Source organism: Theropithecus gelada, chromosome 3 (genome assembly GCF_003255815.1).
Source record: "Theropithecus gelada isolate Dixy chromosome 3, Tgel_1.0, whole genome shotgun sequence".
Classification (NCBI taxonomy): domain Eukaryota; kingdom Metazoa; phylum Chordata; class Mammalia; order Primates; family Cercopithecidae; genus Theropithecus; species Theropithecus gelada.
The window spans coordinates 101,887,164-101,914,680 of NC_037670.1; the positions used below are offsets into that span (position 1 = coordinate 101,887,164).

The following is a 27,517-nucleotide window of genomic DNA, read 5'->3' on the forward strand; positions in this document are numbered from 1 at the left end:
GGGTAGAATAAATAGTCATTCTTCTTCTTTAAGGTAAATTGTTATTAAATCATATTATTAAAACTAAATACTTAGGTGTAATTCAGCTTTCATGTGCTAAAACAAAAAATTATGCATTTAGATATGATGAATCTTATTAGACTCTTATGGAATTTCTACAAAAGTAATAGGCAGGGGTAAAGATAGAAATTTTTGCCCTCATACAACTCCATATCAAAAACTTGTTACTTGAAAGACAAAGTAATACATAAATAGCTGCTGACAGTATAAATAGCAATATTTTAGAGCTTCCCCTGGTCCACAAAATTTTGACAAAATGTTAAAGTGCAATTCATTTTTCAAGCAAATATTCAACTATACACCCTTGCTTTGTATTATCTAAACTTCTAGGCAAAACAAATAAGGAGTCAAAATTTCAAATAAAAGTGAAGACTTGTTGGACTTAACAACATGACTACCACAGAGAAAGAAGTTGGAGACATTTTACCACCTAAATTTATTTGCAATTGATTACTTCCTTTCTTATGGCAATATGTATTTCTCTTTTAGCTTTTCATTTCATTAAAATATATGAACATGGCAAATAAACCCAGGGCTACCTAGCAAATAATATTCCACCAAAGCAAATGTAGGAGAATAAAGGATAAGCAAAGCATACGAACTTTCATTCTGGGTTTCTTTTAAGCCCTAAGATGTGACTAATTTTCTTGACTCAGATGTTAATAATATACAGCTTTCCTAATGTAAAAGCTTCTGCAGCATTCACTAAATTATAAAGCATGACATTATCTATCAATGTTTTCTTCTTAGGCTCTAATACTAGCAAACATCTTTCAGGAGAAAACGTAAACAGAAATTTACTACCCACTGTTCATGAATGGAAGTCTTCCAAAGTAAGAAAAACAACTGATGCAGCACAAATATTCAAGGGAATCAATTAAGTCTCCATATGTTTCAGCTTAAATATTATATTAAATTTAATTTTTCACTGGAAAATAGTAGTATACTAATAGTCATATAAGTATAATGAAAATACGAATCCATTTCACTGTTGTTTCATTCCTTAAAGTAAACTGCTGTGACATTCCAAAATTAGAAACCATATTTTACAAAATTTTGAAAATGTTAGCTGTTTATATTGGTATTCAACCACAGGTCAAACATAGTACAGCAAATACAAAGCAAGTTTTCTAACAATGTGCCTTCCTAATGCATTTCCACTCAGAGTCCAAAGACCCATTCTGTGGTAGAGAAGAAAACAAAACTAAAACCTTTTCCAATGGCTACTGGCACGTATGGCATGTACAAAATGTATGCTATATTTCAAACGAATCTGAAATATGCCCCCTTGCCTTTTCAATGTTCATTAACAACATTACTATATAACTTAACATTGAACATAATACTACATATTTATAGTATTATTGAGCCTTCTCAAAAGAATATATGTAAAAAGGTATATTTTAAAAAGGTGGGAAATCCTATTTCAAAAATTGCTTTCCTAACTTATTTGTTGGGGATAGGAGAAAATCCCAAACAAAAAATGCACTTAAAAAAACTTATTAAAGAGACTCATAAGACAACTATTTAAACTCTCTAGTGTTTCATTATTTTTACATTTAAATACAATTTTGGGAATATATTTTTGAACTATGCAATAAAATCTTTAAAATTAAATGTTCTCTCTTAAATCTAGGCCTTAATAAAATGCCTGGAAAATAATTATTGCTACTATATAGTTTACAATTTTAGGTTAAAATGCTTGATTATTAAATAAAATATACACAAATATTGTATTTTAATAATCCTCATACAAATATGTACAATTTTTTTTTTTTTTTGAGTTGGAGTCTCGCCCTGTCGCCCAGGCTGGCATGCAATGGCGCAATTTCGGTTCACGGCAACCTCTGCCTCCCAGATTCAAGCGATTCTCCTTCCTCAGCCTCCCAAGTAGCTGGGATTACAGGCACTCGCCACCACGTCTGGTTAATTTTTTTGTATCTTTAGTAGAGACAGGGTTTCACCATGTTGGCCAGGCTGGTCTCGAACTCCTGATCTCATGATCCACCTGCCTCAACCCTCAAATTGCTGGGATTACAGGCGTGAGTCACCACACCCGGCAAAAAATATGTATAATTTTAAATATTCTGATATTTTTAAAAAGTTTAGTTTCTTTCTATAACCAAATGTCTTTTTGCAGTTTTTAATAGACTTTTGCAGAAGGCCTCTGTGGTAAGCTGAAGCAAATCATTTTAGTTAATGATAAAAGAATGTTTCTGATTACATGATCAAATTTAATTTACTCTAGGACTACAAAAATCATTTAAGTAGCATTGAAGAAAGATGGCTGGATGTCCATAATACAACAGACAGTTAATTTTCATCATCTGTTTTGAGAAAGAAAACTCCGATCAATCTACAGTTGACCAGAATGTCTTCATTCAAATGTATTCAGTATTTCTGCCAAATTAGTCAAAATGAGTCTGGCTATTTACTTACTCATTTTAATGAGCCACAAAATAAACTACAGATTACTACAATGTAAGTTTAGAATGTTAATATTAAAAAGACATAATTTTCAAATTGATTTGGGGGTATAATCTATTAAACAACCTTGTTAGAAATTTCATTCTTTTTACTCAGCTAAAATAAATATCAGAAATAAGATTTAGGATGTGAAATTAGTTTTTTCTTTTTTTAAAGGAACAGATTCTATAAGATATTACAATATATTAATATATTTCAAAATAAAACATCTGTAAAATTCTATTTAACTGGTTATTCTGTTAGCTAATATAATTTATTATGACTCAGGGTGGAATTTCCCTGCCATTCTCAAGTGTGTTAAATTAGCAAAGAGTGATCTGTTTGGGCTACTGGAGCACTATTTAATATGTTACAATAATAGAGAATACATTAAACAACTACATATTCCATAGAGAAAATTCACATAATTTAGTAGAGTTGTTTTTTCCTTAATTTAAGAGCAAGAAAATAACCACACAATATATTCTTAAGGTGTACTGGTTAAAATGTTGGTCCTTCATATTCCAATTATCTTTAAAGAAGCTAATTGTGTGACATGGGAAAGCTATCAAACGGAAGGGAAACAATCCCTTTTCTTATAGACTCCTCCGCTTACCTTGGAAGATGACGAATCACATTCCTGACATATCCATCCATAACCTGTTTGTTTAGGAGACTTTTTCAAAGGAGGATCCAAACAGCCAAAATGGTAGCAGAGTCTGCATTCATCACACCTGCAGGGTAAACAGATTTATAGGTAGGTGTATCTAAATAATATAAAAACCACCTACTTCAAAGACAAAAAGACAAACTATTGTATATTTCAACTTCAACACTGTTAATTTTATCCTTGGCTCACAAGATCATTAAATTAATGATGATGATAAAGGCAAACTAAACCTGAAATAAATGTTTTAGCAAAAACAAAATACAACAGCAATAAAATCAACACACAAAACAAATATATAGAACACTGACAGCAGAAACATTAAGAGCATATGAATGAATGTATATGTATAATCATGTGTTCAAAACAACCACAATAATTTCAATTGTGAACTTAAATAATTAATCATTTGCCCATTAAATCACTTTATTTAATAAGATACATATATAATTCAAGGATATGAATCCAATAAAATACATTTTGATTATTTAAAAAAATTTAAAACTCAGAAATTCTACTAGGCTACACTAGGTTGCAATCAATGCTATACGATTTGCACCTGATTTCTCTCTTTCTTCAAGTTAAAGTAGATTGTAAGTGAACTTTCTAACATTTATAGCATGCTAACACAATCTACAGCAAATAAAAATAACCTTTACATGTTAAATCACAGAACATTTAAATATACAAAGAGGTAAGACACTACCCCAATAATTTAGTTTTATTCCCTCAAATTTACCTGTCACTTTCTTCAGACCATTTGGTTTTACAAAGTACTTCCTAGTACATTTAAAAACTTACAAATGTTTTGATAGTGTCTTTGCCACCTATGATGTACAAAATCTAAGAAAACTATCATACCTATTCTTCGTTTCAGACAATCTCATCCTGCTGACAATGAAGAAAAATCTGTATTATTTCAGTGCTTTGTAAAAAGAATTTTGCATCAGTTGGAATAACAAGACCAAAATTTAACAACAAATAACAAAGAGTATACATCTTATAGAAAGGATTGCATTCCTCATTTCATAGTAGTTTAAAAAAAATTAAACAATAATACTTTCTCAACCAATCTGTCAGATTTTCTTTATTGTTTATCTTTCACTGATTTAAAACTTCAAATGTCAAGAAATTTACAATTAAGAAACAAACCAAGGGGAAGATTTATAGAACATATATTACTCGAATAAAGTTAAAAACTACTATTCAATAACCTTTTAGGAAAAAAGAGGGAAGAAACTCTTCTTACATAAACAACACACAAAGAAAAACAATTGACTTTAAGAAACTATCATAACAAAAGGGAGTGTAAATCTACATTTTTAGTAGAAATTTCATATTATGCTACAAAAACCCAATCTTCCAAAAACTCATTTGGGGAATCAAGAGTTGCAGAAAAGTTAAGCAACTTAATTAAGTTACTCAGATATAAAGAAGTTTAAAATACAATTGAATGCCCTAAGTTTATGCATTTCTTCCTCTACAACTTTCTCCTTATGAAAAAAATAAGCTTACGTACTTTTCCAAAAACCTTGTAGACTCAAGATTTTGAAAAACGCTTACTATGATACTTCTAGCTACAGGAATAGATAAAATCAAATAGCACCAATAGGACCAAGAGTACTTTACTTACTATGACAATATCACATATCTAAAAATATATTTAAAAGCAGTTAAAATGTTCAAATACCTGTTGTTCTGGCATTAAGAAATAATAACAAAAAATATAAACTAACTTCAAATGTGACATAAAGAGACTAACTGGCAAGCCCACATAATTTTATGCTCTTTCTCAATACAACATATTTACCTTTCATTAGACAAAATTTCGATTAAACCTATGGATATAGAAACCTTCAAAGTATAAGTATTTCTGAGTTTATGAGAAGGTTGAGATTTCTAAATAACTGAGAGCATACTCCATACATAAAAATTAGAGTTTTAATGATCTTTGATGTGAAATTTAAAAATAATCACATTTCTTGTTTCATCAAATAAACATATTAAATATAATTTATATTTGTCATCTCAGGTCATCAATAAGAATAATATATCCTGCTACATGTCTAACAGTGTGTCAGCCTTTTGTCCTTGGAATGAGGACCAGTAGTCGACTGTTCTATTTGAATTCTTGTATTCAATTTTTATAGATTTTCAGGGTCCTCATTTGCCTGAAAACTATCAGCCACTGCTTCCTGATATTGTCAGTGTGTTTGCTTAAGCATAAATTCCCCAACAACAATTGTTATGGATTCAGAAACCAGACCACTAAAATTTATTGAGGCAATGTAAACTGACAGTAAAAACACACGAAAATGAGAATTTCTACTGAGTTAAGTAAATGGGCTCAATTTTGTTTGTTAACTATAGTCTTTTTTCCTTAACTTCAGGTTTTTGGGTAGTGCGCCATATAGTTCAGATTGCTAATAATCAAAGTTCTTGATGAAGTATTAACATTTTCCTAGTTTACATCAATTTACTACCTAATTACTGCGTATTTATAACTCTGTGTCATAATAATTTTCAAATTATGATTTCTAGTGTATAACTTGAGGCAACTATCATGATTACTGTGTATCACAATTCATTATTTATCACCTTAATGTACATAAATAATTCTTGTTGATATAGCTATGAAATTCTAGCTAATAAACCAAGAACAAGTTTGCTACACTGATACAGTTCCAATCTGTTGATGATTTCAACTACTCGTACAATCAAGTTATCTTTCAGCTCAAGAACCAATGAAAAGACGAGGAGATTTTATATGCTAGTTTATCAGAAGATAACAAATATATGCCATTTAAAAATGACCTAATCCTTACTGATTGATTCCTTCATTAGCGATAGCTTTCAGAATTACTTAGTTGACATGTGGAACTCATGTATTTGTGATGCATTCCAAAGGAAAAGAATTTGCTTGTCAGAATTAGTGGTGATTGGGAAGTTCTCTAAAGTTCTAGCTCATTCAACAGTAAATAAAAGCTGCAGCTTCAAGACTAAGTAGCAAAAAGTAGTAGTTAGGACCCTTAGGAACTGCCAAAATCCAAAAAAGAGAGGGGGAAGAAAAGAATCCAATCTTAAAGTCAATAGTTTTGGTGATAAATAAATATACAAATATAAGATCTTTGTAAAGATGTCTCAAATTATTTCAATGTGAAAAAAATCTGGTTGTTTCTATCTTAGAATACTGAATCGAAAAAATCCATAGTTTTATGTGCTAATCACTGAAATATCCTGATGGACACAAGTGAACTCTAGCAGAACTTGCAAGAATTACTAAACCATAGACAAATATAAGAGACACCATTAAGAACTCAAGAAATCAAAGTACAATGTGGATGGCCAAAATAGTGGCTTATTAATTTTACGCACAAATACCACTTTGTAATCTTTATCAACTCCTGTCACTCAACAAACTCTGGCTATGTTGCAAATTTAGACCATTTAAAAAACTTGAAAATCAAAAACTCGTAAGGGTCTATAATCATCTGCTATCTAAAAGCTGCAATGGAGTTAAAGTAGTTATTGACCTATTTATGGTTTCTATCTTTATTTCTTACATAAACTTGGAAACACATGCAGCACATAATATAGGACATAATTTATCAAAATAAATAGTGAATAAAATGTTTTAAAAAACTTTTGCAAAAGCAGTCATTGACCCACAAAAGTATAGGGATATAACACAATATACTTTATTAAATAACACAAATGTCTATGTAATAAAAACAGATTATTATACCAATAGCACATTATTAAATAGGAAGGCAATGTCTTAAAATATTAAAAAAGAATATAAAACTAACCTGTAAAGAAACACTAAGATTTTTTAATAAAATTAAAACTGGATGCATAAAGAAGTATCATTTAAGCCTCTAAAAACACTGTACACATTAACACTATAGAGCATAAAGAATCCCAATTATAAGACAAAAGCAAACCTAATTAGATTCTTACTAAATACAACTTCCTAGATATCAGATTAATAACAGATATAGATGTAAATAACAAAGTAGCTTAATATATGGTCTTTTACACATTAACAAAATACAGTGACCAAATAAACATAGTCTATATGTATGTAAAATACTTACTTAGTATATGATTAAGAATAGCACCCTAAACAAAGAAGAGGGGAAAAAAAATGATTTACCTTCATATGTGCTATGATCCATATAACAAGCAAGTGGTCAGGTGTTTACCTGACTACTGAGAATATGCAGACAAGTAAAAAGAAGCAGCTGATTTATTTCGTCGGATGCCTAAGAGGCCAAAAGTCAGTGTTCCAAAGGGTTTTTTTTTTAACATCTCTAATTTCTAATGGATAATTTCATTAGAGGAGTAAACTAAAACTACTTTTTAAAACCTAACTGAAACAATTAAGTGCACGTCCTATGCAAATAATTTATAGCCATTTGTAAGCTAAACTTTAGAAAGAAGCAAAATCCATTAACATAGACTTGAACAAGGGTGTACATTTTCATGATTAAATTTTGTATTTTAATTTTATTTTAATTAAATTATCATGCAAATTTCATGATAATCACATTATCTTTTATGCCAATGGAACACTCTACTTATAGCCCCTATAATTTTATATAAAACGAAATAAAAACTGGACTCTGAAAATATAGACTATTATGTCTGTCCACTTAAAAAAAAACTAAATATCCAGAGAACTGATGGGTTGGATTTTCCAACTTTTTCATTTCTGTGTAAAAATTCCACACAAGAATGTTCAAAAAAATTAGTCTTCAATACTGTCATTACTTAAATAAAAGCAGCTCAAACATCTACGCAAATCTATTAACATGTAGTGATGAGTTCTTTCATTGAATAGTGGCCAATTATTTCAATTAAACATCTTAACGGAGAAAATACAAATTGTGGTCAACAAGTTAAATCACTTTACAAATAATACAAGCTTGCACAAAATTCTACATTCTACCAATATTGAGTAACATTTAGTATTAATAAGTACAATATTTTATTCCTTGTAATTTACAACAATTTTAGTGCAATTACCTACATGAGCAGTTTCTATACAAAATAGTTTGAAAATGTTTTCTAATCGTTTCACAAATATAAGACTAATGTGGAGGACTTGAACCTATTTCATTAATACCACTACAGACTTCTGTATCAGCCAATAATGAATGAATGGGTAGTAAGAAAGACAAAAATATTCTTTACACATAAAAGTACACATAAAAATTAATTTTAAAAAATTAGAAAAGTATCCAAATCCAAATCTGTATTTAATAGTCACTTAAATAGTGAGATCAATTTAGATAGCTATATCTGCAGCAGCCTGATTACAAGATTAAATGTGAAACAAAAAAATGAAAGATGAGACAAAACAATTCATATAAAAATGCACAATAAGGTCAAGCAACTCTTCGCAGCATGAGAGAAGAATTAGACATTTCCATACCTGAAACACGTCTGCTTTGTTCTTTAATAAACTGATTTCCATCTGCTCATGCCCTTGGAAATTTTTCAGCAGTACAACCTGCTGTGCTCAAGCTCCATGTAACTTTGTATTTTCCTGTTCATAATTAACTAATTATGCTCTAATCAATAGTGTAGATCCTGATTTTACAATGTAAATCAGATAAATGAGATAATTGCTGGGGGTCAATCTCATTTTATTTACAAAGCCCAGCATGTACATCCAATTTCATTACATCTTATGTACCTGAACAGCAGTGAATCTTGCCGGCAGGCCTACAGAAAGCCTTAGAGTGAGCACTATGGCAAAGAGGCTTCCACTTTTATAAAGAAATATTTGCAAAGCATGTCTACCTTAGAAATCACAATCCTTAATTTTATGTAAACTTACAAAGTGCTGATTCAGACAGGTAGAAAAAATGATTCTGCCTTCATATGTCACGAAACTCCAAGTTGAGTCTCTTAAACAAGTTTCAATTGTCATTTTTAAATTTTTAAAAAAATTTAATAATGTAAATATTCAGGCCTGCTGGAGAGTCCTTCTGAATTCCTTGAATAAATTCTGGTGAAATATTCATGAAATATTCCCATATTGAGAATCAAGTAAAATAGCGGTGAGTTTTATGAAATAATTAACTTTGTTTAAAAACAGTGGTTTTCATTAATAGGATGTAAATACAGGGAAATAGAGTGTAAATATTTTATTTATTGGTCAGCAGTCTGTTTTTAATATCATAAATATAAAATCAGATGAACACTCAAGCAACAATGAATGACAATGATCTACAAACAGTGCATAAATATAATTTCTAAAGTTAAGATGGATAAAGGCTAAGGCTAAATTTTGTTTTCATATTAAAACATAACTCTAATTTCAAGTCTTTTTATAACAAAGGGATGAGTGAATTGTGAACACAGGCTATGTTTATTGATTTCTTTCTGTATCTATAATAGTGCTGTTTCCATAGTCAGTGTAAAACAAACATTTAACTAAATTTTATAAAATAAAAAAAAAATTGTGTATGTTGCAGACAAAATTACTAATTCTATTATCTAGAGGAAATCTAAGGGCCCTTTTAAGGAGATTTAAAAAGCGCATTCCTTTATCAAACAATGTTGAGCACAACACAATGATTTTTTTAAAAAATACTACCTATGAATGGTTCTTAATGTGGTATTCCAGGCCAGTAGCAACAGCATCACCCGGGAACTTGTTAGAAATGCGAATTCTCTACTAAATCAGAAACTACAGGGTGAAGAGGGGAGGGAGTAAAGTGGGTAGAGGGAGGATGAGGAGAGGAATAGGGTAGTCACCTGTGTTTTTACAAATCCTTCCTGTGATTCTGATGCACAAAGTTTGAGAACCACTATCTACTATTATATCATTCTTCTTGTATTTCAGAGACGTTTCATCTCCTTCCTGATATTTTAATGTTTCTTCCTTTCCCTACTGTGTGATAAACAACCATCATTTACCTGATGTGCCATTTTTCTTGTGTACGTCTGTGAAATATGAATCATTTAGTACATATTTTCTTAAGTACACATCAATTTTCTCCTTATAGCAGTTGAACTGATTATGGACAGGGAATAATTTTACACTGTGGATATGAGAGCATTTAAGAGATTATTAGCACAAAGTATTCTAGTTACTTCAAAAGTTTTCTTACTTCAACTATACTTTTTGCAGGACCTATATCTTATGAATTTTGCAGTCTGTATGTATAACATGTGACAAAGAGTCTTAGGACTAGCACCAAATGTGGAATAGAATATCCACCATCACGGAAAATGCAAGATGGAGAATGATGATAATATAGTATTCTAATTGGAATCAAAGTGAAAAGGATTTTGATTAACAGTGATATCAAAACAAGGCCTAAGAGTTTCTCAAAAACAACTAAAATAAAGCAACTGTGAGTAATTTCTCACTAAATATTAAAAGAGGGCCATGGTCTAATGTATTAGTATATTCCACTTAGAAAATGGCAATCTGTCATTTTGCTTAAAGGCAGCCAGACTTCAGTAACAGTAATAATTACTAACATTTCCTTAAGCTAATATAGTGATAACTAGTCCTATCTTATTCTGTTAAACAGAAGTCTACTAATTTTGCTAAAGATTATGAATATTTTTCCTCTAATATGATGAGATCTTTCAATAAGTTAATAATCTGTTTATATGTAATTTCGTACACATTTTACTTTTATCAAACATCTCATCCAATCATAGGATTCCTCACTATAACCAGAGATTACTAGATTACAGCAGCTTTACAATTACAATTGCTTTTGATTATCTATAACATTACGTACTCTAGTCCTAAAGTGTAAACTATTTTCCATTGTCACTATACCCGAAAAGATGTCCAAAACCACATTTATTAATCAGAAAATTCCAAATTACATGTTGACAATTTACATGTATATGTGCAATTCAATTTCAGCAAAGAGTCTCTTCTAAATCAGTTCAAGATTGAGTGATGAAATATTCAACATATTTCTGCCGTTGACTTAAAACTGGATCATTAAAGCTTGAAGATCAAATTTTAATTCTGTATACCTCTGGAAAGATACAGATGTTGATGAAGATCTTTCTTTCAGCTGGTAGGTTGTATAGTCAATAATCTTTGTATTTCCCTCCTTATTTCCTAAGTTCATATTTAAGGTTGAGAAAAATAAAATTATACTGAACACAGAAAGTTTATATTAAAACAATAAGGACTGCATATATTTGGGTATTACTAAAAATATCTAGAGATCAACACAGATATATTTTTATTCATGAGCTTAAAATCTGAAGTTGTAAAAATGTCATGCTAATATGCTTTCACACTAGGACTAATAAGTCAAAAATAGAATGTCATATGCTTCATAAGTCTTTCACTTTTGCTGACTATTATAAATAGAAATAGCATTTAATATGAGTCTATAGTTGTTTTAAAATGCAGTACTTTATATGAATCTATGTATCAAGCTGAAGGAAACAGAATAGCAGACTAATGGAATGCATTGTCTTTCTTGTTTGTTACTTGTATTGAATAACAACAGGGAGTAGCATGCTGTATTTATTAAGTCCCATAGGCTTCAGTAACTCTTCAGTAAGTCCAAACACTGTGTATCATCATTTGCCAAAGAAGCAAGAGGGAAAGACATTACTTAATACGACAATTCTGACAAGACATGTATCCAGTATTTTTCAACAATGCACATATCAAATATTTCTGATTAGTGCAAAAAAAAGCAAAAAGAAGAAAAATAGGAAAAAAAAATTCACACAGGCAAATCTACTGCCTTTTTAGTCCAAGTAACAAACCAATCAATTATATTCTATCCAAACCTGACAAGCAAAAGGCAACTTTATGCAGTGACAAGCTTATAGAAAGGACAATATAGCTGTTCTTTACTTTATGTACTCTATCGAGAGTTTAATCCACATTTTTAAAATCACACTTATAAAAGAGGTTTCCGGGATTGCCTCCGAGGATGAGCTGTGGCAGAGTTGGGTCTCATGAAGGGTATCTACACAGTAAAGTGATAAGAAAAGAACATTAACATTTAAAGATCATAGCAGCTCTGCACTATGTCTTATGAAACATACTAACAAACCACAGTAGATTCAAATAACATATGATCTGGTCCAAAGAGATAGATACCCTAAACCTAAATGCCATGATCTTGTGTAGGTTCCTATTGGTTAAAATTGAACTATTTTATCATTTGAAACATTGAGTTGCCTCCTCTTGTATTATTATTATTACTTTTGGTTGTCAAAATAAAACTACCTTTCTAAAGCAAAAAAGAAAATAACACTAAAATGATGAAGGGCTTGTATTTATAAAAGGAAACATTTGATCAATAAATATTTTGAAAAATTTCAATTTGCTATTTTTTCATCAAATATGGCAATTTAACATTGCCCGAGAAAACATGCAACTGTGTTGAAAACAAGCACATCTAATCAGTATGTTACAGTGCTGGTTATACTCAAATACAGAGACTCATGGAGGAAATTTTTAAATGAGTCTTATCCTGTGCCCGAGCAGACTTTCTTTTAAAAAGACAGTATTAGAAATATCTTTGGTTACAATTATTTGTTACCTTTTTGTCTTTGTTTTCAGGGGAGAAATTTTAGTGATTAGAAGTAAAATTTTTTGACTGGGGTAAACATAAAGTGATCATTTCCTTCAAATATTTAGATCTGTGAAGATGAGGTAAAAATGCCAAGTAGTCACACATCACAGAAAAAGTTCATTTTTTTATATTAACAATTAGAGATGTGTTTAATGCTTCTAGGTTCCATTGAGAAAAAGAAAGTGAAAAGTGGCACACAGACAAATAAAGCGTTACTGAGGAGAGCTATCATGCCAAACTGAATAATCTCCAAAGAAAGTAAAAACAAAATTGTAAACATCCCCCCCAAAAAGAATACAATGTTAAACATAGTTTTCAAAGACATGTTGTATTTATCAACATATAAGAAATAATAGAGTAGAATTCGCTTGTTAAATAGTAAGGTCACACATCCTAACTTTTTTCAGTGCTTCAGTCTCTAAGCGAAGAGCTTTTGAGCACATTCTGAATCTGATATTCTGAGAACTGCTTTGTTTGTAGTTTACTACTGGAAAAGTATAATGCAAGAGGAAGCAACCATATCATTTATAATAGAAATACAATTAACTCTTAATTACATGTACAAATAATGGAGATGAGAAGATAACTGAAAATACATACTTGTATTTGACTTTGAAATGCATCCAAATATAGACACAGTAGATATGGAAATCTGCTTTAACTCCCAATTAAATTCAAGTTGATAAGTCTAGCTTGATAAAAACTAAAGAGCTATTGCTAATGTCCCCACATCCTAAATTTCACTAGAATAAGCTAGAATAAGCAATGTGACTTGTCTTGGCTCCTATCTTCCCAGGACAAAAAACTGTGCAGTATTTTAAATCAAAGATCAAGTTTGGGCTTTGTATTTATTTCATATGCAGCTAGTAAGCAAATTAATATAGAAAAAATTGTTTTCAAAGCACTTCACTGATGCACATACCAGTAACTATCAATATATTCTGTATCTCATATAGTTACATATTGCCTGTCAAGAGGAAGTATCTACTTTTTTTGTTGCAACAAAGTCAAATATGCTAAAGCAGTGTAGTGGGGTGAGGCGGTATGCCTAATGATTAGTGCATGAACTGTATGGTTAAGACTGCCTAGACTCAAATGATAATTCCACCATTTTCCAATTGTATAATATTGGGCAAGTAATTCTCATTTTCCTCACCCATAATATAGTAAAGAAATCAATATCTATCTCATGCAGTTGTTATGAGGATTAAATGAGATCAAATGTGGAAGGCACCAGCACACTGACTGGCATATAAGCCCTCAATAAATCTTGGCAACTAATGTGAAGGCCAGTAGATTTTATCATACACTATGGTAGTATTTTTCTGGAAGGGAAGAAATTATATTCTAATACATAACTTAATCTACATAATATCATTTAAATATATAATTGGAACAATTTCTATTTCACATTGCTATGTACCCCAGTTACCTGACTTCTAAAATGGAGGTATGTATACCTCATAGAACTGTTGTAAGAACTGAATGTGATAGTAGAGTCAAAGATCAGAAAACAGTCTGGGATACAGTAAGCATCTAACATTATCATTACTATAATTCCCATTTAAAATAACATTTTAAAATAACTTTAAAATAACATTTCACTGGGGAGATCAATCAAATTTCAAAATTTGTGTCCAGTCCTATTTTCAAATTCATTTCACCTCGTTTCATTATTATGTTTATTTTAAGTGTCTATTTCTTATGTCCAAAGAAATATAAAATCAATACAAATAAACACCTTGCTATAGGAGTAACAGATGAAACAGAATGCTTAATTTAAAAATGAAAGAAAAATCAAAAACAATATAGTTGGCTTTTCAACTAGAAGTTGGATTATACTTGTTTTGTATGACTCTAAGGGTTGAAATTTTTAGTAAAAACGTATCAGCTCACTTAGAGAAATCATTGACAGTTCCCGCCAAGAGGAAGGAAGGGGCTCACAGCTCTATCCCTGACAAAGCTCGTTCCCTGCTGCTTAGTAGTGATGCTAGGCAGATAAATCAAGTGTCAGATGAATGGTGAGATTACAGACTTTGGGATCTTTTTTGAAACTGTATATTTGTTTTGGAATCTCTCAGTTATAAAAGTTACATAACTTGAGAAAAAATGAAGTTAATGTCTTCATTTTAAAGATAAGACAATGACCTTAGAGGTAACTTGATTCAAGGTCATGCATTTAGTCAATAGAGGAATTGTGGTAAGAGTCTCAGTCTTTCCAAATGATTAAGTATATAATATATAATCCTTCTCTTGTATAATTTAACAATATTAACACACTGCAATGGAAGATAAAACTGCAAAAACAAATCTTACAGAAACATAAATGTGTAAAATGAGAAATATTTCACTGCTGTAGGTGCTTGAAATTATATCATTTATTACTCTAAAATTGTGTACCCCAGAAATACCACACTTCACTATGTAATATATACCACGTTCAGGCTTCTGTTTTCTTTAAATACAAATTACTTGACTATACTGCATCTATTAAAAATGTTTTAAAAATTTAAAAATCCAAATATTTATAACATAAACAAAAAGTATGTATGAATAATACAAAGACACTTAAAGGTCTGAGGTTAAAATACAGATTTTAAAGTCAAAGAAAGTGATAAAATAAATACTAAATGTGTTAGACAGGTTAGCCATTCCATGTGTCTAACAAAATCAGCAAATCAATTTAATTATAGAAAAAATATACCAAGTGAACACTTTTAATTTAAATTTCACCAGAATACCACCTTAATAAGAAAAGTCCAGTGGCAGCTGGGCTACCCTCATTATCCAAATATGAATATTTTGAAAATTAAACCTCTCTTCCCCAATTTTTACTAAAAGCATTTTTAGTAAAAAAATTTTGAAAAATTTTACTTAGTAAAATATTATTTAGTTATAAACAATATTTATATTATTTTAATAATTAAAATATTATTTAGTTATAAATTTTCAAAAAATTGAAAATTTTTCAATTATTTGAAAAATTTATTTAGTAAAGGCATTTTGAAAATAACGTTTAAAAATTATAGCACAAAATTTATTAAATTTTCTAATTCTTTCCTTAGAATCTAATCTCTTGATGGCATACAATGAAGCATCATTTTAAGTCTAAAGACATTTATCTTAAGTCACTGATCACTGCTTTTTATAAAACTAGGTCTAAGGCAAAAAGGAAACATTCTTAGTGGCAAGGATGGCCAAGTAACTTTTATGAACAAAATACAAAGCATTTAATTTTAAATCTTACACTGTTCCATGTGTAAGGCCTCTGTTACCCTAAATTGTTCAGTAAATGTCCAAGACAGCCTTGGAAGAACAGTATTTAGAGAATGAAGTAAAGAATAGCAGGGTACAGTGAGGAATAAAGAAGGAAGAGAACACATGCCCTGCTCTGGATATTAGTGAGGACAGTGGTGCACTTTCCACGATGACTGGCCATTTTATCAGGCGAGGAAATGAGCCAAAAGGTTGGGGGAAGTGAGACATAGGAGAGCTGCAGAACCCAATTATATACTAGCAATAAAAATGAGGAGAGGCAAGGCAGACAGAGTGGGATCCAAGGGAGAGATAATCAGAAGTGAGGAACAGAGAACGAAGCCAAGAGAAAACAGCAAAGAAGCTAAGGTGAATAGAATAACATGGCAGAAAGTAGAGGCTAGACACTGAGAAAGGTCTCAAGGAAGTCATAGGAATGGGAAAGGAAGAGAATGGATCAAGAAATGTTTTAACAAAAAACTGTTTCCAAAATATTTTGATATTTTCAGCTTTCAAATTATATCCATGGCTAAACGTTTTTAAATGTTTTGAACAGAATCATTAAAAATATGTGAATAGAAGTAAATACATTGAAATACTATAAGATTATAGGTGATTTCAACTTACTTTTAATATTTTTGTATATACATTTTTATAATGATCAAAAGCTTTTAAAAGAAAAATATTAATTTTTCTACTTACAGTCCTTTAACTTTTTAAAAAAGACTTTTTTTTAAAGGAATATGTTAGATTTACAGAAAAATCAGGTAATACATAGATTCAAATACACTCCCTTCCTACCTACACACACACACACACACACACAAACACAGACATACACACCCCTTCCTTTAAATTTAAGTGTTAAACTCTTCATTTTCCCACCATGGGCCATTTGACAGCTCAGAGTTAGACAAAGATGAAGGAGAAGATAGAATAGAAGAAGGGACAAACAAGATTTGGGAGTGTGTGCACTTTATTGATTCTTATGCAGTACAATGATGTTAAACAAAATGCTGAGTTAGATAAATGGGTATCAACAATGAACTTTGAGAATCTGAAGGGAAGGTAAACTTTCAGATGAGGATTGAACTAGCCTGAACTGTACCTCTAGCATTAACTGTGGTAAGGGAAAGTACTCAAACAATAGCTGCATAACAACATGGTGGGGATATACTGATGAAGTTCAAAAGTTAGGTAAATTTTTGAATAGCTCAATATCTCAAATTCCTCCTACCCTTGAATCCTAATTCACCAAGAAATTAAATTGTGATTTCAAATAATAAAGGCGTACTACTATACCCAATGGTAATCACTAGTCATAATTTAGAAAACTGAGGAGATTCTGATATCAGTACGTATGATAGATTAGTCACCTTAAATCTATCAACATTAGCTTTTATTTATAAAATATTATCTATTTTAGATGTCATAATAATTCTAAATTGTGGCAATATGAATAAAATACATTTAAAAGTTCTAGTCCTGGCCAGCCACGGCAGCTCATGCCTGTAATCCCAGCGCTTCAGGAGGCTGAGGCGGGTGGATCACCTGAGGTCGGGAGTTCAAGACCAGCCTGACTAACATGGTGAAATCCTGTCTCTACTACAAATACAAAATTAGCCGGGCATGGTGGTGCATGCCTGTAGTCTCAGCTACTCGGGAGGCTGAGGCATGAGAATCACTTGAACCCGGGAGGCGGAGGTTGCAGTGAGCTGAGATCGTGCCACTGCATTCCAGCCCAGGCAACAAGAGCGAAACTCTATCTAAAAAAAGAAAAGTTCTAGTCTACTATCTCTACTATCGCTAGGGCAAGATACTATCAATGAAGTAAATAGGTACTAAGATTAAATCTACCGAATTGACTGAAATCATTTGAAGATGAGGTTGGATTTTTTTTTTTTCAGTATATAGTGGTAAGTCAAAATTCCAAAATCTTTTGATGAAAACACCAACAGAAATTGGTAAACTCAAGAAACAACTTTACTTTCTATGTAGTTCCTTACTAATCACCATGACTGTCCTGTGGGAAGACTATCTTGAGTTCTTTTTAAATGGCTGTAAAAACCCGATATATCCAAACAATTCTTAAAGGTCCACTTTTCAAATCTGCTTTATCTTTTTCTTTTCAAATCTGCTTTATAATTGTCAACAATCAAATAGAGCTTTTAATAAAGTTTTAAAAGGCTGCTGGGTTCTGTCCCAGGCTAAAGTAACATACGATAGGAAATACCTGTAAATGAACTGGAAAATGGTATCCAGTTCCCTTTCTCCTATAAGTGGAACTGTCAGGTCAGTATTAGCATTCAAAAACTTTAGGATAAGAATATCCTAAAGTGAAAATATATTTGATGGTAGTTACTGATGAGGAGTAATTATGCAGGATGATCTTCTTTACAAAATACATGGATGGCCCTAACTGGTTTTAATCCCAGTTGAAGTTTACATGCAAATATCCATGCATGCATATACTCAGACACTGAAAAAGAATAAAAGAAACAAAATGAACTTCCCAAGACTGAGAAAACCATGTGATTAAGGAAGACCTCTTTATTCCTTATTTAAAATAAATCTTTAAAAGTTAGCATTCTGACAAAGATATAAATCACAGCACCTTGAAATAGAATTACAAGTTATGAATTCAGAGTATAGCCCCAAAGCTGACCTTCTATATACAGGTAGAGATATATCCCCTGACTAGAGAACAACTAGAAAAAGATGAGTCTCCAATTTCAAAGGTGATGAGAGCAGGGTAAAAAAAAAAAAAAAAAAAATCCACAGAATCAAGGTGAGGTTTTATCTCATACTCTAGTTGAGTTGTCCATGATGATGCTTGATACTTACATTATGTAGCGATTATCATTTTGTAGGTGATTATAGGAGCTTCTCATTTGAAACACAGAAAATAGAAAATTATTTGACTTTTTTTTTTGCACTTCTCCCAATTTAGTAGATAACAAATACGATTTAAAATCCACCGAAAAAACATTTATTCTCTACATTCAATGGATGCCTGAGAGTATTAGGAATTAATTCTCCCAGGAAACCCAGGTTGAGAAAACCTGATCTTATTTCCATCTACTTCTAGGGATATAGGATTAAAAGAAATGCCCTTGACTCAAAAAAATTGGGAAATAGTTCAGCAAAAAGCTCACAGAGGAAATTGAGTTAACTACAGAATCATATCCTCAGAACAAATTATCTTTTGAGAAGCAGCACAGGCCTCATGCTTAAAAGTACAGATTCTGGAGAAGTAGTTCCTGGACTAAAATCCTAGCTCTGTCAGTATCAGCCTGAGACTTTGAGAAAATGACTTAATCTCCACATGCCTCGGTTTTCTCATTTATAAATGTAAATAAAAACAGTAACCACCTCATAGAGTTTAAGGATTAAATAAGTGTATAAAGTAATTAAAATAATGCTTGGCATATGGTTGTGGTAAGTGCTTACTTTCCTTCACTATGAGTTCAACTACAACCACTCTTACTATCACTACAATTTGTTCTAGTTTACTACTGCTGCTATTACTATAAAGCTGAAAATAGTGATTACTGGCAGTTGACTTGTGTTCCCTCAGGCTCAGTAAAGTTTCTGAAGTTTCTTTGAAAAGCCTCTGGCTAGAATGGAAAAACAGTAACAACAACAACTGGAAATAACACTCCTTCTATCCTAGCAAGAAAAAATAAGATAAACTACAAAATTGTAACTTTTCAAGCCATCAGAGAGCTGATGTCAGAGGGCAGCCAAGTGGCCTGAAATCCAAGAAAGATAGGCCCCATAAAAGAGGGATGGGATCCAAGCTCTGATCACCTGTGGCAGAGCATGAGAGGAAGAGCTGCTCAACACTATGCGAGTAAGAATTCAGTTATGAATTTTAAAGGTTTGCTAAAGATGAAATGTTGGCTAATAGAGTACAGAAGCCTTGGGAGCCTACAGCTCCAGGGACGGTTACCTTCATTCACAAACTTTTTTCCAGGAACCTTGTGGTAGGCTGAATAACAATACCAAAGAGTCCATGTTCTAATGCCCTGAACCTGTGAATATGTTACCTTGTATGGTAAAAGGGATTTTGCAAATATGATTAAGAATTTTGAGATGAGGGGCCTGATATAATCACAGGAGAGAGTTCTTATAAGAGAGAAGTAGGAGAAGTCAAAATCAGAGAGATAAATAGATGTGACTATAGCTGCAAGAGGTTGGCGTCACAAACCAAGGAGTGTAGAACAACTTTAATGCTAGAAAAGGCAAGAAAATGGGTTCTACCCCCAAACACTCTAGAAGAAACCAGCCTTGCTGAACACCTTGACCAAATGAAACTGGTTTTGGACTTATGTCTTCCAAAATTATGAAAAAAATGTGTGCTGTTTTAAGCTACCAAATTTGTAGTAACTTGTTCTAACAGCCATAGAAAACTAACAGACACCTCCACCAGGTACTCAAGAAAAAGATTCAGACAAGTTGGGCCATTAGAAAGACCATTCACTAGTTGGTGGTGTAGACCTGGAGAAGGGGAGCAGCCACCACAGTGGGAAAGACCCAAAGTCTCACCCAGACCCTTCTCCTTTAAGGAATAAAAGCCATAATGTCATTAAAAGAAAGGCTGTAAACCCTGTTGCCACACAGGGAACAAAGCAGTTTCACTGTGAAGAGAAAAAAATATAAGAGGAAAAAAAATCCTCTACTCCTACAGGAGTGACAGGAAACACTTCTGGGCCCAGTATACTACCTTGTATCTTTTAAAGGTCTCCTACCCCCGAGAGTCAGAAAGAAACTCCCTCACAAGATTTGCCAAAGACACAAACCAGAATAAGGCTGCCATAGGAAAAAGGGCCAGGAACAATGAAAAAGGCCTACATTCAAAAACCAAACCTGTGGTTCGTTGGAGGCTGAAGGCTGAGTTTGAATGAGGAAAATTAAGAATTCCTTTGGCTAATACCACCAGACCAGCAAGCACTGAATAACACGTGACAGCAGTCTACTACTAAGTAAGAAGAAAGACAGTGGAATGGGGCTTCTTCAGCAGCACAGGCATATAGAGAAAGGTGAAATTTAACAGGGGAGTACAAATGACAAAAAGCACTCTGGCATTACAACCTCAACCAGAAACACAGGAAACAGTAAAGAAATCTGAAGCCTTGTGGTACACTGAGATAAGCAGAGCAACAAGAAAACATAAGCCCGGCTCAACTCCAGATTAAACTGACTCAACTCTGCCACACTAACAGCCTTGAAAAAGAACAGGTGTGCCCTTTCAGGCATAAGTATTCTACTGTTCAACTCATGATGTCCAACATTCAATCAAAAGTTATGAGGCACGCCGGGCACGGTGGCTCACGCCTGTAATCTCAGCACTTTAGGAGGCAGAGGTGTGTGGATCACCTGAGGTCAGGAGTTCGAGACCAGCCTGGCCAACATGGTGAAACCCCGTCTCTACTAAAAATGCAAAAATTAGCTGGGCGTGGTGGCACACACCTGTAATTCCAGCTACTTGGGAGGCTGAGGCAGGAGAATCACTTGAACCCAGGAGGAAGAGTTTGCAGTGAGCCGAGATAGCGCATCACTGCACTCCAGTCTGGGCAACAAAGACTCCATCTCAAAAAAAAAAAAAAAGTTTTGAGGCACATAAAATGAAAAAAAAAATCCACTGTCAAGAAACAAAGCAATCAGCAGAACAAACTCTGGGATGATGGAGATATTAGAGTTGCAATTAAACTAGAAATCATTAACAGAAATATACATGGAAAATCCTCAAAATATTTGGAAATAAAATACACTTCTAAATAACCCATGAGTTAAAGAGAAAGTCCTAATGGAAATTAGAAGTTTAGAATCTAAAGCCTGAAAGCCAGTTTTGCTTGGCAGGGCTGTATCACACTTTCTGACTGTAGTGAAAACAGATCTGTCTCAGGAGATAACAGATACAGTGCTATTTCAGAGCAATCTAGAACGTTGCTATGCCAATCTGGTTCAAGGGTCACTATTGGGGGTAAAAAACACTCTTTAATGGTTTGTTATTTTACATATAGAGCTTTTAATAATTCTGAGTTTATCAGCACCTGGCTTCAACATTTTATAATACCATTTTGGCCAAGACAATTGTATCGCCTCCCTAAAAGCTCTAAGAGTCAATGATCAGGTTCAGCTAGTAAAGAATGGAGCTCTTGGTATCATGACATCTTCACATTACAACAAAAAGAGACTTCAAAAAGGCAATTCACTAGGTTTAGATGAGTGATATGTGGGCATATGCAAAAAAGGCATATGCCCTTAAACTCTTAAACTTCTTAAACTCTGAGGTACCATTCCTAAATTGTTCACCTACTGATTGGAATCTTCAAGAGTGAGATCCAGGCCTGTTTTTGCTTGTTTTTCTGTAATTCCTTCTACAGGTGACATTTTTGTATCTCTAGCCAAGCTGAGAACCTTATCTTAGGACTTTAGCTTAAAGGCCTTTATTTATAAAGCGGTGATTGTTATAGTATGGTCTCCAGACCAGTAGCAACTGTATCACTTGGGAACCTGTTAGAAATACAAATTCTTGGTCACCACTTCAGAGTTTTAAAACAGAAACCCATCTAACAAGCCTTTCAGGTGATTCAAATGCACCCTAATGTTTAAGGACCACTGTCTTAAAACAGAGCAAATTCAGCTGGGATGAAGGTAACCACAAAGAAAAATAGAAACAAATACAAAACAGATAAACGGGGTGAAAGACAAATTACAAATATTCCACAACTTTAAAGTGAATCAGCTGACATACAACTAAGCACAGATAAGTATTATTTATATACAGAGATATTTCAGTCAGCAAAACAAAGCTTAAAAATGGCAGAGTATTAAAATCTCATCTTGAGGCTCTGCTACATGGCAATTAAATTTCTCTGGAGTCAGCCTGTGACTCAACTAAACCAAGGGCACCTACGTAATTCTTTCAGGTGTTCCATTCTTATAGAGCATGATTTCCTGCTGTACCTTCAATATCCACTGAAAGACACAGTCATTTACTTAAAGCAAAGGTCAGAAAATTAGAATTGAATACTTAAGGGGTAAAGAATAAATGTGTAACAGTTACCAAATTTATTTCCAGAGTTCTATTCCTCTTTATATTCACTTTTATTTTATTTTCGAGAAAGAGTCTCACTCCATCACCCAGGCTGCAGTGCAGTGGCATGATCTCAGTTCACGGCAACCTCTGCCTCCTGGGTTCAAGCGATTCTTCCACCTCAGCCTCCAGAGTAGCTGGAACTACAGGCACGCACCACCACACTCAGCTAATTCTTGTATTTTTAGTAGAGACGGGTTTCACCATTTTGCCCAGGGCTGGTCTTGAACTACTGGGCTCAACTGATCTGCCCACCTTGCCCTCCTAAAGTGCTGGGGTTACAGGCATGAGCAACCACAAGCAGCTCCTCTTTGTATTTATAATCCCATAACTTTAAATGCTTTCTGAAAATGTCTAATTCAATAGACCTTTAAAAAAAAAAAAAAAAAAAACACCTTCGTAACCCTCTATTCACCTAGTGTATTTGTCTCCAAAAAATACATATAGCCAACTCAACTTTTTTCTGTTTCTACTCACCATTCTCTCCAATTATTCAGCTTGGTCATCCAGTTTGCTTTAAACACTTCCCTTTCTTCCTTGCCTTTCCATTTTTGATGAATTATCTGCTGCAACCCTAGTGTGATGTTATGTTTCCTAGATCTTTCTGATCCTTTGCATTTCTTCTTCCATCAGTCTAGGTTCACAACCTTCAAACTGGTCTTCCTCCAGCTGCCCATGTGTTCATCAGGTATATCACCACAATACCAGTCTTTTACAATCATCTCCTTTGTATCACCCCTTGTCTTTAATAAATCCCCACTAGACTGTTTAACATCATTAGCTTGCACTCAAGGCCCCAATCTACCTGTTCTCTTAAACCTACATCACACATGACTCATATGGTCCCAGTTTGTGTCTTTATTCATGTCTGTTTATTCCCTTGAAGGATTTGCTACCTCCTAATTCAATCTCCCAAAACCTACTCATACTTCAAGATTCAATTCACCAGTCACCTTTGTTTATCTGAAGACTTCTCCTTCATCCTTTTAGGAATGATCCCATGATGCTATGAATTCTTCTGTCTCTTATAAACCCTCTACATAACAATTTAACATATGAGTAACTGAATGTCTTTCAATATCTTTAATATGAAGTAGATTCAAAAGTAAATCTGGTGAGAAGAAACAAACACAGGAATCTTATTTTTAAAGGGAAAACTAGATCCCACAATTTCTTTACAGTTACAAGCTTCAGAAAAAGTCATATCTTCAGCCAACATGCTCAATGCTCTACATGAAACTCAAACTTCCTTTTAAAAAAGATCCACATTTACAGACTATGTCACAACAAGGTCCTTGATATAATCAGGCAATTTTGCAGTTCTTTAATAACTGACATAAATGAGTAACCTGAAAAGGAAAATATGGGTCTGGAAGATTTCAGGAAGTCACTTAAGGAAAGTTATTGACTGATATAATTTCACTTGCTTGTGACTGAATCCCATTGATTTAGTCCTTTGTAGGCCTATCTTCCTTGTGTAGCTATCTTTGTCAATCTGATTCACTGGGCAATTACAGGGAGTGCCTACCAGTTTCATTCAAAGCAGAACTTCTCCTCTTGCTATGATTCAGAGAGAATATACTTAAAGAATTACTTTCATGTAGCTCGATCAATCACTTCTCACAGAGCTCAACTGGCTGCCTATTTATTAATTAAATCACATTGAAGGCTTCATGGAGGCTTCACGCATAATCTTAAGTATAAAAAAAACCACACACATACACACATAAAGAAGGCATGAACAGGCTAAGTGCAGTGGCTCATGCCTGTAATCCCAGCACTTTGGGAGGCCGAGGCGGGCGGATCACCTGAGGTCGGGAGTTCGAGATCAGCCTGACTAACATGGAGAAACCCCGTCTCTACTAAAAATACAAAATTAGCCGGGCTTGATGGCACATGCCTGTAATCCAAGTTTACTCAGGAGGCTGAGGCAGGAGAATCGCTTGAACCCAGGAGGTGGAGGTTGTGGTGAGCCAAGATCACACCACTGCACTCCAGCCTGGGCAACAAGAGTGAAACTCCTTCTCAAAAAAAAAAAAAAAAAAAAAGAAAAGAAAAAAAAAAGAATGCATGAACAATTCTACACTAAAGTCACACCATAAAGTCACACTTTTAATAGTATATTCATGAGGCAATAATCAACCATTCTAACTTTCTCCTCTTCTACTCATAATACTTTTATCAAACTTGCCTAAGTATTTTAAGAATATAGACATATGTTAAGTATCTCATTTAAAAAATGTTTCCAGAGTTCTGAATTTCACTTGTTACACCTTTTTTGTCCTTTTTTTTCCTTTTTGTGGAGAATGGAGTCACACTTTGCTGCCCAGGCAGGTCTTGAACTCCTGGGCTCAAGCTATCGTCCCACATCTGCCTCCCTAAGTGCTGGGATTACAGGTGTGAGCCACCATGCCCAGCTGAATTTCACCTTTTAGAGAAATCATTGTGTGTTCAAATACGATCCAAGTTTTAAAAGATATACATATATAAAAGTCAATGAATTGTTTGTGCCTCAATGCATATCCTTATACCTTAATTTAGTATACTGCATAACTAACTGAAATTATATAACACAAAAAGCTGGTAACTTTAATGTTGTTTTGAGGAAGAGATTTGATGTTTATTTCATTTGAATATGAGTTGCCCTACTCAGTGGTGGTTCCTGATAAAATGTTTGTCTCAGGTTTTTATTTGCTGTGGCTAACCGATCAGGGCTACTTTTTAAAAATATCTAATTAACCTTTGAGTGTGTCTGTGGTCAAAATGAGGCTCTACTTAAATGTTACATTCATGAGATTAACGTACTTAAATTTTTGCTGAAGAATTTTATTTTACTCAGACTCCTACCATTCTAAAATAATACCATGCTCATTTTTTGCTCTCTTCTAATCTCTAGCCACTTATATGTAACAATTTAGTAGCATATACTTAGGACATAAAACAGGTTTCTTCATTCCTATGTAAATATCTTATAATCTATAAATCTAAAGAAGATACATAATTTTTTAATACTGATTTGTTATAGTTTATCACTACCCTCCTATACAATGTTTTCAGTTGTTTTTATTTGGGGAGTTACATGTTTTTGGTGGGAATAATTTTCCTAATATAACTATAGCTATAAATGTCTTTTTATATTAGCATTTCTTTATTTCCTTATGATAAATTCCCAGGAGGAGGGTTATTATGATTTAAAAAAATTTCATGACTAACAAAACCAAAACAGTAAGAAAATGAAATTCTTCATTAAAATGAAAAAGCAGGATTATAAATGAAATACATCACATTTATAAAAGACATTTAAAAATGGATGAAAACCAAAAATACTCTGTTATTTTCATTAGTTATTAATGCATAAAAATTTGACAATTTGTCATGTTGGGAAATAGGACAGTGTGTGTGTGTGTGTGTATGTGAACAATACACATTACCTTCTGAAGTTAATACAGTCTGCCCTGCTTATCTGCAGGTTCTGCATCAATGGATGGAAAATATTTGGGAAAAAAAACCCAATAAAAAATAGCAATACAACAATAAAAAAATACAAATAAAAAACAATATGGTATAACAACTATTTACATAGCATTTACATTGTATTAGGTATTATAATAAGTATTTAGAGATAATTGAAAGCATACAGAAACAGAAGCATAAGTTATATGCGAACATGATGGCATTTTACATAAGGGACTTGAGCATCTTCAGATTTTGATATCCAAGAGTGGTCCTGGAACCAATGCCCCACGGATATGGAGGGATGACTGTAACAATGATAACTCTGCAGTTATATTTTATACTGAATGATACAAAGTGGACTATTCTATAAATTAGAACTTGTAAAATTATGTTTTATAAACAATAATTGTCCTGGGTAAGTTTTAATTGTTATGTTAGTTTCAAGTTATACATTTTAAAAATCTTTTTGCCCCCATACAAATTCTTAAAGTAATCATAATGTTCCTAAATTATGTATTTCTTATTACATATTTCAAAATGTTTATCCAATGCCAGAAAAGAGTGACAAAGTCTCATACATGTGTCCATGTGTATCACACACATACCACATACACAGATGAAGTATGGGCCAAATGAAATCACATACAGATTATTAAGTGAGAAGACCCCTAGGAGTCAAATATAGTTGTGGTTATAGTTAGCAATAGTCAGTAAAAGGAGTAATTGCGTGAGTACAGACTCCCTAGAAGTCAATCATTGGAGCAAAGCCAAAGATTATGGCCCAATATCATAGTACCTATATCTAAAATAACAACAACAAAAAACCAGGTCAAGAAAGAAGAACAGTGCTGGCTGGGTGCAGTGGCTCACACCTGTAATCCCAGCACTTTGGGAGGCTGAGGCACGCGGATCACAAGGTCAGGA

The 27,517-nt window shown here is 32.9% G+C and overlaps 1 protein-coding gene across 2 annotated transcripts in view; it reads right to left on the reverse strand.

Moving 5' to 3' along the window:
- The window catches only part of PHF14 (PHD finger protein 14), a 199,113-nt gene that overhangs the window by 55,216 nt on the left and 116,380 nt on the right, over window positions 1–27,517 (reverse strand). Inside the window, exon 17 of one of the 2 annotated variants that reach the window (XM_025380069.1) lies at window positions 3,143–3,260. In XM_025380069.1, the coding sequence (XP_025235854.1) occupies window positions 3,143–3,260 (118 nt within the window). Of the gene's footprint in view, window positions 1–3,142; window positions 3,261–9,331; window positions 12,169–27,517 lie in introns of those variants that run through there. The other variant, XM_025380071.1, reaches the window with a different exon arrangement.